The sequence below is a fragment of the Peromyscus californicus genome, unplaced genomic scaffold (genome assembly GCF_007827085.1).
Source record: "Peromyscus californicus insignis strain IS unplaced genomic scaffold, ASM782708v3 Scaffold_20__1_contigs__length_68692818, whole genome shotgun sequence".
Taxonomy (NCBI): Eukaryota; Metazoa; Chordata; class Mammalia; order Rodentia; family Cricetidae; genus Peromyscus; species Peromyscus californicus.
This window is the reverse complement of record NW_026294503.1, coordinates 43,143,052-43,158,508: the sequence shown is the minus strand read 5'-3', so window position 1 is coordinate 43,158,508 and position 15,457 is coordinate 43,143,052. Positions and strand designations below refer to the sequence as shown.

At 51.9% G+C, this 15,457-nt stretch overlaps 1 protein-coding gene across 3 annotated transcripts in view; it reads left to right on the top strand.

The window, feature by feature from the left end:
• The window catches only part of LOC128116712 (cytokine receptor common subunit beta-like), a 29,862-nt gene extending 15,199 nt beyond the window's left edge, over positions 1–14,663 (top strand). For all 3 annotated transcript variants that reach the window (XM_052748263.1, XM_052748264.1, XM_052748261.1), the window contains exons 5-15: positions 1,927–2,114; positions 3,593–3,750; positions 3,829–3,997; positions 4,504–4,639; positions 4,761–4,918; positions 7,187–7,326; positions 8,135–8,294; positions 9,216–9,306; positions 9,501–9,558; positions 10,217–10,320; positions 10,968–14,663. In XM_052748263.1, coding sequence (XP_052604223.1) covers positions 1,927–2,114; positions 3,593–3,750; positions 3,829–3,997; positions 4,504–4,639; positions 4,761–4,918; positions 7,187–7,326; positions 8,135–8,294; positions 9,216–9,306; positions 9,501–9,558; positions 10,217–10,320; positions 10,968–12,084 — 2,479 coding nt within the window. In that variant the 3' untranslated portion in view covers positions 12,085–14,663. The remainder of the gene's footprint in view (positions 1–1,926; positions 2,115–3,592; positions 3,751–3,828; positions 3,998–4,503; positions 4,640–4,760; positions 4,919–7,186; positions 7,327–8,134; positions 8,295–9,215; positions 9,307–9,500; positions 9,559–10,216; positions 10,321–10,967) is intronic.
• Positions 14,664–15,457: the final 794 nt, after the last annotated feature.

The window sequence follows — 15,457 nt, the reverse complement described above, 5'->3', positions numbered from 1 at the left end:
CCCTTACTCAGTGAAATCCTTTGATTTCTGCTTCACAACAAGTCCCCCATTTCCTTCACTTATGTCCTGACATGCTTGTTATTAACACACACACAATGAAAGCTCCATTCCTTGTGACAGGACTCAGGACTGTTTTGCTTGCAGCAGGAAAGCCAATACTCAGGGACAAGTTGTTAGGGCCAAGGAAAGACTGATTGCCAAGTGTAAACACTAAACAAGATTCCAGGGAGGGAGTTGGCAGAGACCACTGTGGGTTGATGTCAGAGTGTAGGACTTCTGGAGGGACTTGGGGAGAGGGTCCCTTTGGTCTCAGGTGGGCTTTCAGGCAGTTACCAAGTGGTCCTGAGATTCAGTGTGATCGGGGTTTCAGACACACACATGCTGCGATTATATGAAGGTCATTGGGTCATGGATGTCCTGGGCACTGCACATCTAGAGAGATATTATTAATCTGTAATGTTGTTGGGTTTTGTGCTGGTTTGTTTTTGTTTTTGTAATCAGACTCTGAGGCAGCAGGGAGGAACATTCTCTGAAGGTCTGAACCCCTAACAGCAGTGCAAAAACATATTTATTGATTGTTACACAAACGTTATTTATGGTTAAAACAAGCCCTCATACCAAAGCCCCAATCTTATCTATGTTTCATGAAGGAAAACATCACTCCCCTGCAGTTTTAGTCCTAATGTGCACTTTTTGCAGTACTCAATAATGCAAGATGTCCTAGGTGTGCCGGGACAGTCTTGTGACTGAAGTCACGCGAAGGCTGTAAAGCTCCTTCAGAAAAACAGCTCTCTACACAACAGAAAAGCATCACTGTTCTCCTCTTCTTCAAGGTCTACAGACTTCTAGAAAACAAATCCTTCAGTTGATTGTTTACCCTAGATACAGCGACTCTGCTAGATGTCTTGCTACTAATCCACACATTTTCTCCTGGGTTTTATGAGCTTGTCTCTTTAGTTTATTTTCTCAGGGATTGTTAACCTTGCAGTTGAAGATACAGAAAGGGAAGAGAGCAGAAGAACTTCAGCTAGAGAATGATCTTGACCTGTTTCTATGGCCTTGGTCGGAGGTCCTGTCTAGAGTAAAGCTCATGGTAGACCAAGAATAACAAACTGTTCTGCCCTGTGAGGGCCCCAAATAGCCATTTTCAAAGTCAACTAAAAGCTTTTGAAACTGGGGGCTTTTCATGCTCCCCCTGAGTTGCACTCAGGTTTTAGTGAGCATTGCCTGAGCCAGATCATTAACTGGACCCTAGACTGCACGCACATTCCTCTCTGTGAATTTTGGTTACAGGCCTGGTGGTAGCCCCAGGAACTTTGCACTTGCTGAAGTCAGCCCCCTGCAGAACCTGCCTGCTTTCCCCCAAGTCACTAGGGATTCTGTCCATATAACACATGCAGTGGCTTCAACTGTTCTCACAGCCAAAATAGGCTCCTCAACCTGGCCTTTTTTTTTTTTTATCATATTCAACATTTTCTCATAACACATATGTTACTTGGTGGTTTAATGTGTAGCTGTTCCCATCAGGGTGCTCACTGGTATTTGAGTATGTGTGTCTATGGGTATGTCTCTGTGTGTGTGTGTGTGTGTGTTTCTGTGTTGTGTATGTGTGTCTCTTTGTGCATGTGTGTATGTGTATGTCTCTCTGTGTCTCTGTATTTGTTTGTGTGTGCATGTGTGTGTTTCTGTGCATGTGTGTATGTCTGTCTATGTGTTTGTATATATATGTGTTTGTGTCTCTGTGTGTATTTGTGTATCTATTTCTGTGTGTACATGTGTGTGTTTCTGTGCATATTTGTATGTCTGTGTGTGTGTGTGTGTGTGTGTGTGTGTGTGTGTTTGTATGTGTGTGTGTTGTTCACTGCCAGACATTGACCCTGTATAAAATCAGGTATGTAGTAGGAGCTAATGAATGTTCACTGGCAGGAACTATCCAGTGTCCTGTGAACTCAGTGAAGACCTACCATGGTCAGAATGCCCGTCCCCCCACCATTGTGTGCCCCGAAGATGTGTCATCCCCTACACACATTTCATGGGCGCTGATGAAGACTACTACTCATTCCAGCCCGATCGGGATGTGGGCATCCAGCTCGTGGTTCCACTGGCCCAGCATGGTGAGGAGCGTGGGTCCTGCCTGGGCAGTGGGTACAAGAGTGGGTAGGCTACCAGAGGTGGGCTAGAGTGAGTGTCTCCGGGGTTTAGGGACCATGCCCTGGGGTTAGAACAGATGTGATATGAGGCCTCTGCCTGAGGGTCCCCCTGTCCCACCTGCTTCTGCCAACTACCAAGTCCCCAAGCTGTCCTCTAGGAGTAGCCATGCCTGTGACTCTGTAGGACTTTGCAAGTGACAGAAAGCTGGTCTTTGTTGTTTTGCTGTAACACCTTCCCCTATAGCTGAGGCCCCAAGACCCACAGAAAACCAAAAACCATGATAGGTCACATTGCCATGCCCTTCCATGCTTCTGACCTAGAGCCAGGCTTCACACCACGCTCTCTGTCCCCAAGGGTGAGCAGTAGTCCCCAGTACCTATTGCTACAACATGGTCTTAGGAGACCCAATGATTATCCGGGAGGTTTGTTTGAGGACTGTAGAAGAAACGTCACCAGCATTTCAGACAAAAGGAGAAAGTGAGGTTTGCATTGAACTCTAAGCATGTGTCAGCCTCTTAGCCGGGCACCTTGGATCCTGTTTGCCCTTCAACAGTGCGAGCTTGAGTGGTGTTGTAATATGAGTGCCTGCGGGGTCTGAGAGAGCCCCTCCTCCTGGGGGATCAGGCTTTAGGCAAAGAGTTAGGAGACACACAGGAGCCAGCTGCCACATGCAGGGGATGGAAGGCCAGGAAGGGCTTCCCAGCAGTAGCAGAGGAGCTTTGTGGCTGAGTCCTTGGTTTGGGCAGAGCACAGAGTCCAAAGCAATTCTAGGCCTGGAAACCACATGTGCAAAGGCTGATTAGCGGGGCAGGTCTGGAGAGAGTGTGACATGCTGGAAAACCTGGCCACGTCCATTGGATCCAAGAAACCTCAAGGTGAAAAGTCTGGACAATGGCAGGGAGAGCATGAGATACAGGCAGCTGCATCTCAAGCCTTGATACAGGGAAGGGGGCAGGAATGAGGTAAACTTACCCTGGTGGGACAGGCAGGGACAGGGGTTACAATGATCTGTGGGGAGACAAGAAGAAGGACAAGGAGTTCTGTCTGGGGACAGGAGTCCCAGATGTCACCAGGGGAGAGGACACACTGAACAATGACAACAGTAGGTACCTGGGCTGTGAAGAGGGTGGGTGGCAGGAGAGGGAGCAGGGGAGGCTCACAGCGCCCTCTGCTGGAAGGAAGGCCCCAGTGCCCAGCCCAGCAGGAGGAGGCCCCATTTCCTTGAAATTCAGGCCATGCAAGGCAGGATTGCTGTCAAACCTGGTCCCCAGGTTTTCAGTTCCAGGCCTGAAGCCAGAGGAAGGGTCCTGAGGGTCTTTGTCATGATCATCAGCTGATGGGGGCAGCACTGAACCTGGGCCCAAGTGGCACCCAAAGGGCAAGCTGCCCTCAGCTCTCCCAGCATGCAACTCTCACAAACCCTCTGCTTCCTCCCCTGCAGTGCAGCCCCCGCCTCCCAAGGACCTCCACATCAGCCCCTCTGGGGATCACTTCCTGTTGAAGTGGAGTATATCACTTGGGGATGCCCAGGTCCCCTGGCTGTCACAAGAGGACATCCAGTTTGAGGTGACTTACAAGAGGCTTCAGGACTCCTGGGAGGTAGGACCCTCAGCCATCTGTGCCCAGCCTGGTGGAATGGCCTAGCAGGTTGCTCCTTCAGCTCACATGTCTCCACAGGATGCCCCCAGCCTCCACACCAGCGACATGTGGGTCTCTCTGGAGCCAAAGCTGCTCCTACCCAATAACATCTATGTGGCCCGGGTGCGCACTCGGCTGTCCCCAGGCTCAAGCTTGTCTGGAAGGCCCAGCACATGGAGCCCTGAGGTGCAATGGGACTCCCAGCCAGGTAATGGGGCCTGTAGGAAGTGCTCCTCTTCAGACTCCAGACAGTGGAGACTTAGTCTAGACCTGAGGCTCCAGCAATGTCCTACCTGGTCATCAGCACCTCCCACCAGCCCTGGGTCCCCAGTGTCCCTACCCGGGCCACTCGGTCTCACACACTGTGAGATCTATGGCCACACATGTGTTCTGTTCATGCCAGTGACAGTCATGACAGCAGCAGCAGCAGCATAAGCCCTGTGTGTTATCAAGGGCTGGGTATAGGGTCACCTACGTCCCTGTGTTCACCCCAACACTCAACACTTAGACCGGGGCGCCTCTCCCAAGATGGGGCACAGGTACCCGGGTCTTCCCAAGCTGGGGGCACACAGCGGGCAGGCTCAAAGCAGAGCTGGGCTGATGTCCACAGCCAGGATCTGCTGCTCCAAAGGCCATCCTCCCTGTGAGTCACTTAGTGTCCCAACCTAGGGAGTGACTGAGGGTCAGTGACTGAGGGCGATGGATTCCCCACAGGGGACAAGGCCCAGCCTCAGAACCTGCTGTGCTTCTTTGATGGCATCCAGTCCCTCAGCTGCTCCTGGGAGGTGTGGACCCAGATGACTGGCTCTGTTTCCTTTGGGCTCTTCTACAGCTCCAGCCCGGCGGCTCCGTGAGTGTCCCCTCTCCATTCTGCCCTGCTTCTCCTCACCCTCAGGGCTGTACCTCTCTGAGGTCTTAGCCTGATCTGACCCTCCCCTGCCTCTGCTCTCAGCTCCACTGTACTTCCCCAGGGAGGAGGAGTGCTGGCCCGTGGTGAAGGAGTTACAGGACAGCCTCCGCACCCGGTACCACTGCCGCCTGAACATGTCCAGCCCCAGGGCACACAGCCAGTACACGGTCTCTGTTAAGCCGCGGAAACAAGGGAAGCACATCAAGAGCTCTAACCACAGTGAGTTTGCCCTGCTCTGCATCGGTCCCGGGACTATAGGAGTCCATTGTGTCATCCCAGTAAACACAGGGATCTCTTGGGCATCTTTGTGTCTTGTCACTGTCAAAGTTTTGCAGACCTGTGACTCACAGTGATAAGATGACTATTCTGGGATTAGGAATGTGTCCCAGTAGGTAAGAGTGATTGATGAACAAGCATGAGAACCTGAGTTCAATCCCAGCACCCACATAAAAATGTGAGTGTGCTCATATGGACATGGCAAGAGACAGGAGGATTGTTGGGGATTTCTGACTCCCAACCCGGATCCAGGTTCAGGGAGAGGTCCTGTCTTATGGGAAAGGTCACAGAGAAAGGCCAGGAGACATCTTTCTATGGCTTCTGCATAAGTATGTATAGGTATCCACATCCACGTGTAGCCATGTGCAAGAGAGAGAGAGAGAGAGAGAGAGGGTCAGAGACAGAGACAGAGACAGAGACAGAGAGACAGACAGAGACAGAGAGACAGCGTCAGAGAGTGACAGGCAGACAGAAAGAGTCAGACAGAGAGGGAAAGAGGAAGCAGAGAACCCACAGCCCACTCGTAACTCACACTCTGCTGCAGATCACACTTGTCACCCCTCAAGAGTCACCCCTGAAACCTGCTCCCTCCTTCCCTCCCACTTCCTCTCAGTGCACACTTGTCCCGCCCTTGGACCCCCCTCCTGTAACCATCCTTTCTCCCTGAGCTTCCCAGACTCCTCCTCCAACTCATGTTTCACTTCTCAAGCTCTGCTCTAGGTTTTACTTTTGTGCCAGGGAAGGAGTGTGTACCAGCAGATGGCTTCCTTGCAGATCCCTGTCACACCTTCCTGGCACCTGGCAAGGACCCTGAAACAAGGGGGGCTTTCATCCAACCTGTAATGTGGGCCACCGTCCACAGCCAATCTCTTTGAAAGCTGAGTTCACATCCAGCATTTTCTCTTGGTGTCCTCCCTCCCTCCCGGAAAAGGGACTCCTCTGATTCAGGAGAACCCTTCTGTATGTTATAGTCCTCCACATTATTTTCATACAAGCCCTCTGAGGTCATCAAGCTATGAATCTTTTGTTTTGATGGGGAGAGAGAAGCTGGGAGTGACTGAGTGACTTCATTTGTTGCCCACCTCTCTCAGAATGTACATCAGGGTTACATGAGAAAGCCTGAGCACACGGTCATGCCTCAGCCTGAGGTCTGCTGGTCAAGTGGGCAGGGCTGGCAGCAAAGGTCTCCGACTTTAAGTTTGGCACAGCGTTGTGGGGAGATGGTCATCTGAGTATATCCCAAGACCTAGTTCAGCTGGTGTGTGGGTTGGATGTGGGGAGCTTTTAGACTAGCAAGGACTTCCTAGCCCCTCCTGGCTTCAGGCAAATCCCAGGGTCCCTGAAGCAGCAGAGAAGAGTGGCTGACACAGGACCACGGAGACACAAACTCTCTACGGCTCAGTTGTTATCTGTATATGTTCTGTGGCTCAGTTTCCCCATGAAAAATGGGGAAGTTAGAGCACTTCACAGGGGAAAGTGGAGAGCAGAGCAAGGACGTTCCCACAAAGTGTGCCTATTACCCAGGCCTGGAACAGTCCATATGCCTAGTTGAGGAGTTACTGTTCCCCCCCACCCCCACCCCGTATCCTACACTAGCAGAGGCACCAAGCTATGGGCCACCTCACCACTGAGGCTCACCTCAGCTGCTGCCCCAGGGACCAGCCTGGGACACTGTGATTTGGTAATGCTGGGTGTGAGTCTTAGTCACGTTTTTTAGTGTTGTGAGAAGACATCATAACGAAAGTAATTTACAAAAGAGAGAGTTTACTTTGAGATTATGGTTTCAGAGGGTCAGAGTTCATCATGCAGAGCATGGGGAGCAGGCACAGTGGCAGGAACCTGGAGCAGCAGCTAAGAGCTCACATCTTTGTTGTTTTTATTCGGTTGGCTGTTTGGTTGGTTTTTCAGTACAGGTTTTCTCTGTAGAGCCCTAGTTATCCTGGAACTCACTCTGTAGGCCAGGCTGGCCTCTACATCACAGACATCTGCCTGCCTCTGCCTCCCAAGTGCTAGAACTAAAGGTATGAACCACATACCCATATCTTGAACCACAAACCAGAGGCAGAGTACAAATCCAACAAGACCACACATCCTAATCCTTCCCAAAGAAGTTCACCTATTGGGACAAAGTATTCAAACACATGAACCTATGGGGGGCATTCTGCTGGAGGAAGGACACCATGACATTCCCTGAAATTATCCCCCCTCCAGTCCAGATGTACCCTCCAGCCCTCAACGTAACCAAGGATGGACACAGCTACAACCTGCGTTGGGAAACCAAGAAAACGCCGTTCTCTCCCATCAAGCACCAATTCCAGGTCCAGTACACAGATAACCCGGACAACTGGGAGGTGAGGTCCAGTACCCAGAGGAAAGTTAGGGACTGGGAGGAAAGGAAAGAGAGGAGACCAAAGGGAGTCCTATTTCCAGGAGCCTGGCCTCTGTGCCTTAGGACTTAACAAGGTCAACAGTTGACAGTTTCTTTTCTTGATGACCAGTTCTGCCCTTAAGCTTCAGGGGAAGAGACAATGTGGGGAAGAAGAGGCACCTGTGTGGAAAATTCTTTAACACTCTGCATTTAATTCCATTGCGATTGGGTTAATAATGAACATGACTGGTCAATACCTGGACAGGTAGAGGCTGGGCAGGACTTGGTACACACGTGGAATAAGGTTTCAATAATCAACCAGGCCAAGGTGTATTTCCTTCCAGACCTAGATCTGAGACAATGGTGTAGCTGCTCAAGGCAGGTCCTGTCCAGCACTCATTCTATATGCAGAGGCCGGGCACCTCGATGCAGAGTGAGACTCCACAGGTCCCAAAGCAGGACTATGTGGCCAGAATCCTAACGTCAGAGAGGGAATGGGGTAACTGAGGCCTGAGAGTGGGGCAGCAGAGTCAGGTTATCCCTGATACCACCATCCATCCCTCATCTCATGGCCTGGGACCCAGGAAACCAGTATGACGCTCCTGCATCAGACAGAATTTAGGCCAAGGCAGCAGACAAACTGGGAGGTAGAGAGAGTCTGGGCTTGAGCCTGGGTGTCACTGTTGGCGCTGGAAGAGGTGGCATCTGGGGCCACCACAGCGGTGGGTCACAGGAGGCTCTGTCCTGGGGTCCTGGACTGAGCTAGAATGTCAACACATCTGCCTCTGCAGGACAGCAAGACAGAGATCCTAGATCATGCCCATAGCATGGCCCTGCCACAGCTGAAGCCCTCCACCACATACCGGGCCAGGGTGAGGGTCAAGCCGCTCCCTGACTACCATGGGATCTGGAGTGAGTGGAGCGAAGAGCAAACCTGGACCACTGGCTGGGGTATGTCTCTCAGGCCACCACCACACTCCTGGGACAGCCCCACTGCACAGGGCAAGGCCGCTCTAGACCATTCTACCCTGGCCTCCCTCTCCGGGTGTCTGGTCCTGGGTAAAAGCTCTTGGTAAATAATACACTCTAAGAGGAGACTTGGGAGAGGAGAGGATCTGTCTTACTGTCCTTCCTTCTTTCAGTTGGGGCCTAGGCCTCTATTTACAGGGCACTTGGCTTTATTAGACTTTGTGGCAGCCATGACTGGTCAATCCGAGTTCCTAGTTACCATGGCTGCAAAGCTACACTAACTACCTACACACACGTTAGTGCCCCGGGATGGCAGGTGTGGGGATCCACTGGTCCTGACCATTTCCCTTCCCTTGACACATGCGTTCAACACTCACTGTTGCCATGGTGATCTCCAGGACACACACTCTGCTAGGGAAGATCCAGGGAAGACGAAAGAGGACACGGGAGGTGGGAGGTGGGATAAAGCATCCACAAGTATGCCTTGTGGCAGGGGGAGTCTCGGGGTGACAGCCAGTCAAGCAGAGGGAGGGCTGGAGCCATGGATTCAGGTGATAGAGAGGGGACCTAGAGGGTCCAGGTCAAGAAGGTCAGTGTACTGTCAGAAGGGACCCTCTGTGGCCCACTTTCCATCTCCTCTGACCCTCCCTGCACCTGGAGGTCATGCTCCATGCTGCCTCCTTCAGGAAGTCTCCCCAGTTGCTACAATCAGTCATTTCCTCTGGGCACTTGCTGATGCTGCTTAGGGCAGAACTTCCCCCCACTGAGCCCTGGGTTCAGACCCAGGGGTTCTTCCCAGGGTCCTGGGCCTTCCTCACAGAGCACCTGGGGGACCATAGTCTCCTCCCTTAGCCTGCTTCCTGAGCCTCACAAATAACCCTCCTTCCTTTCTCCTTGAACAAGTGATGCCCACCTGGGGGATTGTCCTTAGCCTGATCTTCCTCGTCCTCTTCTTGCTCCTGGGCCTCCGCTTTGGCTGTGTCTATGGGTACAGGTAAGTGCAGTCTGTGGACTGAGGCAAGTGGACACGGGGCTCCAGGGTCCAGCGATGACACAGCCTAACAGGCTAGCATTCCTACCCTGCCCTCATCCCCTGGCTTCAGTTTTCCCTGTATACATGGGCACAGGAGGAGCTGGCCTGGAGGTCCCTGGAACCTCTCATTCACACCTCTTCCTGCTTTCTTCCAGGATGTACAGGAAGTGGAAGGAGAAAATCCCCAACCCCAGCAAGAGCCTCCTGTTCCAGGTAAGAAGGCAGACCCTGCTGCTGTCTCCCTGTCCATGGCTGTCACAGTGGAGAAGGGTGGGAGACACGGGAAGCTGGACTAGCAGGAGGTGGGTCTCTGGAGCTCCTTGGATACCCTAAAGAGCATGAGTTCCACAAGTTGCCCTAGCACAGCCTGGAGCCACAGACACACCTGAGGCGTTCCCTTACAGAAGATGACTGAGGGTGGGGTGGGCTGCTCTTTGCAGTAGGGAGGGGGCTGAGGGCCTCCAGGACAGGACTTGAGCCTTGCACAAGATATCTCTGAACTGCTGGGAGAGCCGGCTACATCCAGGGTGCCTTCAGAGGATCAGGTCCTTCAGGGGTGTCAAGGATGGAAGGACGTGGTTGTCAGCTTCTCGTGAGACAATGGTCATGGGTGGACACCAGTGCCATGGGAGAAGAAGCTGTGGTGAACAGTGTGGGATGTTCACTTCTGGAGCTTGAGATCTGATGGAAGTCATAACTCCTTGAGTGCCTCTTGCTTTTTGGGAGGCAGAGGTCTGAGCTGGGCCCCACCATGGGGATATTCTTCCAATGTCGACCACTATGAAAGACTCAATACACGCATGCCATCCTTCTCTGTCCCCTCCTTCCTGAGGTGACACATTCACAAGCAAAAATGCCCTCCCTCTTCTAGGATGGAGGTAAAGGACTCTGGTCTTCCAGCAGCATGGCAGGATTTCCCACTAAGAACCTTAGTCTCCAGGGGCCACGGAGCAACCTTGTCGCTGAGCTACAGAGGTGAGTGGTTAGTTTCTGACCCTTTGGGAGGCTGAGGGAGGAAACACCTCCATTGTGCACCACATGGTAGCCTGTGTGTCTCTGAAGAGTCTGTATTAGATGACACTCACTGTAGCAAGGAGCACCCCAGATAGAGTTGAGAAAGATCTTCCTGATTCCCAGGTTAGAGTGAGACAGACAAGGGTCCAGAGGCAGCATCCTGAAGTGGGAAAACTCTCCCTGCCAGGCTGTCTATGTAAGCCAGGTACTGCACTGGCCTCATGGGTGGCAGAGACCCCGTACCTACAGGAGTTCAGCCTGTGTGGGGAGAGATAAACCTCTGTCAGGGAGAGTCAGTGGCCCTGTGGGTAGAAGGATGTAAGGCATGGATGGTACCCAGGCAAGCGTGAGCCCAGCCCTGAGGTAGTGGCCTGGAAGGGGCAGAAGATGAGGGAAAAGCCTGGGATGGTGATGTCAACTGAGCCCTGGTACATGATCCTTGGGGACACGGAACATATGCCAATGTTATTTTCCGGGCCCAGTCTCTACCATGCCTTGGTGCTCACTGTGAAGTCCAGAGGGGTCCAGGCCTTCTGGAGAGCCTCACCTGCTGTGGGTATACATTAAGTATCTAGGTTCCACATCTCTCATCTCTATTATCCCCACAGGATGTCATATGCACATTTGGGGGTCAATGAGGTGTCACCACTCACCATAGAGAACCCTAACATTGTCCAAGACCCACCATCTGGGCCTGATTCAACTCCAGCCACCTCATCAGAACCCATGTTTCAGCTTTCCAGTGACCAGCAAGACCCACCAACCCCTTCTGGCAGACCTGGGAACCAGACACCCAGCTTTGACTTCGATGGCCCCAACCTGGGGCCTCTCCAAACCCACTCCCTGCCTGATCTCCCAGGCCCATTGGTCACCCCCCAGATTGGTGGGAGCCTGAGGCCAGCACTGCCAGGCTCCCTGGAATACCTGTGCCTGCCTCCTGGGGGACAAGTACAGCTGGTCCCACTGTCCCAGGCCATGGGGCAGGGCCAGGCTGTGACTGTGGAGTGTGAGCCTAGCCTGGGTTCCACAGAGAGCCCTTCCATGGAACCAAAGGACAGCCCTTCACTTGAGCTGAGGTTGGAGGAACAGGAAACAAAGGACAACCCAGTGACTCTGCCCATAAGCTCTGGGGGCCCCGCGGACCCTGTGACGGCCTCTGGCTATGTCAGTCCTGCAGATCTGGTGCTCACTCTGCCCACAGGGCCCCTCTCTACCTCTCTGATCCCCTCTCTAGGGTCCCCCTCAGCTCAGGGCCCCAGTCTCTGTCTCAAGCTGCCTGGGGTCCCTCCTCGAAGCCCAGCTCTTCCACCACCAGAGTTTGATGACTATGTGGAGCTCCCTCCAAGAATGAGCCAGCCCCCCCAGTACCCTCTGGGCAGTTCTGTCCCTCCTGTGCCAAGCATTCCCGCAGCGAGCCCAGCAGAGCCCAGGGAGGAGGTGGCCCCAGCATCCCCTCACCCTGAAGGCCTCCTTGTTCTTCAGCAGGTCGGGGACTACTGCTTCCTCCCTGGCTTAGGGCCCGGCTCCCCCTCACAACATAACAAACCACCTTCTCCAGGCCTGTGTCCTGACACTGTGGACCTAGACCAGGATCTGTCTATCAAAAAGCTTCCCTGCCAGCCCATGCCCCAGGTGCCAGCCATTCAGTTTTTCAAGTCCCTGAAGCATCAGGACTACCTGTCACTGCCCCCTTGGGACAGCAGCCAGCCTGGGAAAGTATGCTGAGTCCACCCCTCCCAACCGCACCAGCAGCCCTGCACCTCAGCCTGTGGACCTCAGTCTGACATCTCCACAGAACCCCAGAGGCTTCCTTGAAGACATGCTCAGTCTTCCCTGACCTTAGCCCTGACCTTCAGCAATACCCTCCACCCCCTCTCTGGTTTCCTGGGTGTTGTAGGATCAGCTTTCCTTTCCTTCTGACTGTTGGAGTAGGTATGGGACCAGAGAGGCCTCTGAGGGTGAGATCTGCATGGTCTGTTTAGGGTTTAAGGACTGCTATGGTCTTCTTGTCCCCCTCAAGAGCCAATAACATTGCACAGTTCTGGTTCAGTGCATGAGTTGGAAGGCTCAAGGGGACACTTTGAGGGTCAGACTTGTAAAAGAGGCAGGCTCAAGTCATTCCCAAATGGGCGTGGTCTTCTATGGCTATCTAAAGCTCCTGGGTATCAGGGACTATGGGGGTCCAGCCCCTCGATAGTCCCCTCCCAGGTCCGGGAAGAATCTACAACCAGCTGATAATTAATCTCTGATGAAAAGAAATGAATCTATGTACACGAGACTCCTAGTTCATACACTTTATTATTCTGTGATAGTTCTCTCTCTACACAGCTTCTATTCTGCTCTCATGTCTAGCTCCTTTCTTGCCTGATTTCTCTCTATATTTATCTACTGTCCCCTCTAGGTTCTACCTTAATTCCTTCATCTAGTTCTGCCCCTTCTAGGTTCTCATCTATCTAGTTCTTTCCCCTATCAGCTCCTCTCCCGTCTCCTTCTCTCTCATCTGGCTCTTCCTCATCTTGTTCTTCCCCATCTGGCTCTTCCTCAGCTTCCATCTCGTTCCTCTAGTCCTCTCTTCTAGCCCTTCAATCTAGTTCTTCCCCATCTCAGTTTGTTCCTCTCAAGTTCTTACCCATCTAGTTCTTCCATTCTCTTTTCTCTTCTCCACCCTGTGCCCTGGAAGTCCCGGTATATAAAGGGAGGTTCAGAGCTAAATTGTGTAAAGCTATTACTTAACGTCCACCTCTCCTAGGCGGTGTCTCCTTGTGGAATTTACTGTAAGTCAGGAGACTTGCAGGTGGGCTGTTATCATTGTTAGTCCTTGGAAGTTGGGCGCCCACCTGGGTGGTGTTTCCTGTAGTCCTTGAAAGTGGCTAAGGGAGATAATTTGATTCCAGAGAAAGCCTTTCCTGAGGCTGTTCTCCAAATACCTGGAATGTGTATGTCCAGAGAGTGATCAGTCCACACTGTTAGCCCTTCTTAGGGGGAAGTCAATTGGAAAAACTATGAAGGCACACATGATTTTCATAACAGAATACAGCTGATATATAACAAGCCAAGTAACACCAAAAACTCCTTGGGATTTGGCTTCCTCTGGAGGAATTCCCTGATTCCTCCAGGTAGTGACTTTGCCATAACCAGCTGAGTTCTTATGATATATTCCTGCGGCCTGCAGCACCTAGGAGCCCTGGGAGTCCTTTGAGAGAGGACTGGGGACCCTCATCATGTAGAGAAGTGGCTGATGTGGGCAATGCTGGCTAGTGGCCACAGCTGTGGCCAGGCTGGGGTGATGAAAAACAACGGGGAAGCCTGGCATCGTGAACTCATGATGTCAACTGAAGAAAATCCAGGGTATGGATCCCTGGAAGGACAGGAGCATGGTGATCACACAGGACAGTACATCCAAAGACTCAGTCTGGACATCCGGGCTGCTCTCCCTCCAGAATGCCTGGATACCTGTGGCTCCCACTGACCTCAGATGTGGGTTGCTGCAGGACTGTGGTGCTTGGAAATGACTACCTTCTTGACACTCTGGGCACCATGGCATTACCTCAGTCCATTCTCACTTGCATTATTTTCAAGGTCAGGTTTGCACATGGCTTTTGTATATGTCTTGAGTATCGGCTTTTTTGTTGTTGCTGGGGAGGAGGGATTGGGGACGGATCCCATGAACGATTTTGTCCCTCAGAGTGTCATCTCCTCAGATGAGACTGTACAGCTCTTTCCATGTGGCCTTTTGTGGGGCACGCACGGCTCCACTGAATGTGCCCTCTCTTAGTTTTGTGCAGGAGGCACAATGGCGCCCTTAGCACTTACAGGCTGCATTGCTGTGTGACCCATTGCAGAGCTGAACCTCTCTTTGGGGTCATATTTGCAGTGGCCTTTGCAGCAAACATACATGTGCCTTCTTTTATATGCTTTCTGCATCTCAAGCCTTGCCCGGGAGGTTTTAACTTTCTAGAACCCAGGCTTACACTGCAGAGATCTGTCTTTTTGTGATCTGAGGACCTGGAGCCAGGGCACATTGTGTCAATTCTTCACCCCTCTGCTCTCCATCCCTGAATCTGAAAGGCCCCTTTGTGACCCATCAAGTCCTCAGATGGACTTGCTCTGTCCCAGCATGTTATGTGGTAGCCTCTCTCCTTAGATGGCAGCCATGTCTCTTTACATTCTCACAGGCAGAGCAAGTGCTCCTTGGTCCCTGTGCATTGCAGCAAAGAAACCCACTAACATCTTGAATGTGTTTCTGTGGTGATGTTCACAATAGCCTATCAATATGTTCTATAATGGACCCCTCTAGGGAAACAATCAAGAAAGACCTCCATGTATAAAGACATTGACTCCAAATTGTCTTGCATTAAGAGGGAGAGAACATTGTAGTAAAATGTTTGTAACATATCACTCAAAGTTGTGTGTGTGTGTGTGTGTGTGTGTGTGTGTGTGTGTGTGTGTGTGTGTGTTGGAAAGTTAGGGGAGATGACATTTTGATTTTTTTTTTTTTGGTTTTTTCGAGACAGGGTTTCTCTGTGTAGCTTTGCGCCTTTCCTGGATCTCGCTTTGGAGACCAGGCTGGCCTCTAACTCACAGAGATCCGCCTGCCTCTGCCTCCCGAGTGCTGGGATTAAAGGCGTGCGCCACCACCGCCAGGCTTGGAGATGACATTTTGAACCCCTAAGTGCACTGTCAAGAAGACAGATTCCAAGCCAGGTTGTGGAGGCGCATGACTTTAATCCCAGCACTTAGGAGGCAGAGGCAGGGGGATCTCTGTGAGTTCAAGGCCAGCCTGCTCTACAGAGGGAAATCCAGGACAGGCTCCAAAACTACACAGAGAAACCCTGTTTTGAAAAACCCAAATAAATAAATAAATAAATAAATAAATAAATAAATAAATAAATAAATAAGTGAGTGAATGAGTGAATAAATGAATGGACAGATTCCATAGGCCCAGACATTTGGTCTTTGAGACACTGTAGTTAGTGTGGGGACAGTTTCAGCAAGAATGATGTGACATGAGGACAGGGTAGTGAGGAGAGATCCTCGCTGTGGCCCACAGGGTGAGAAGCAGGTGAGCTTCTGTGATCAACCAGGAGGGAAGGAGAGG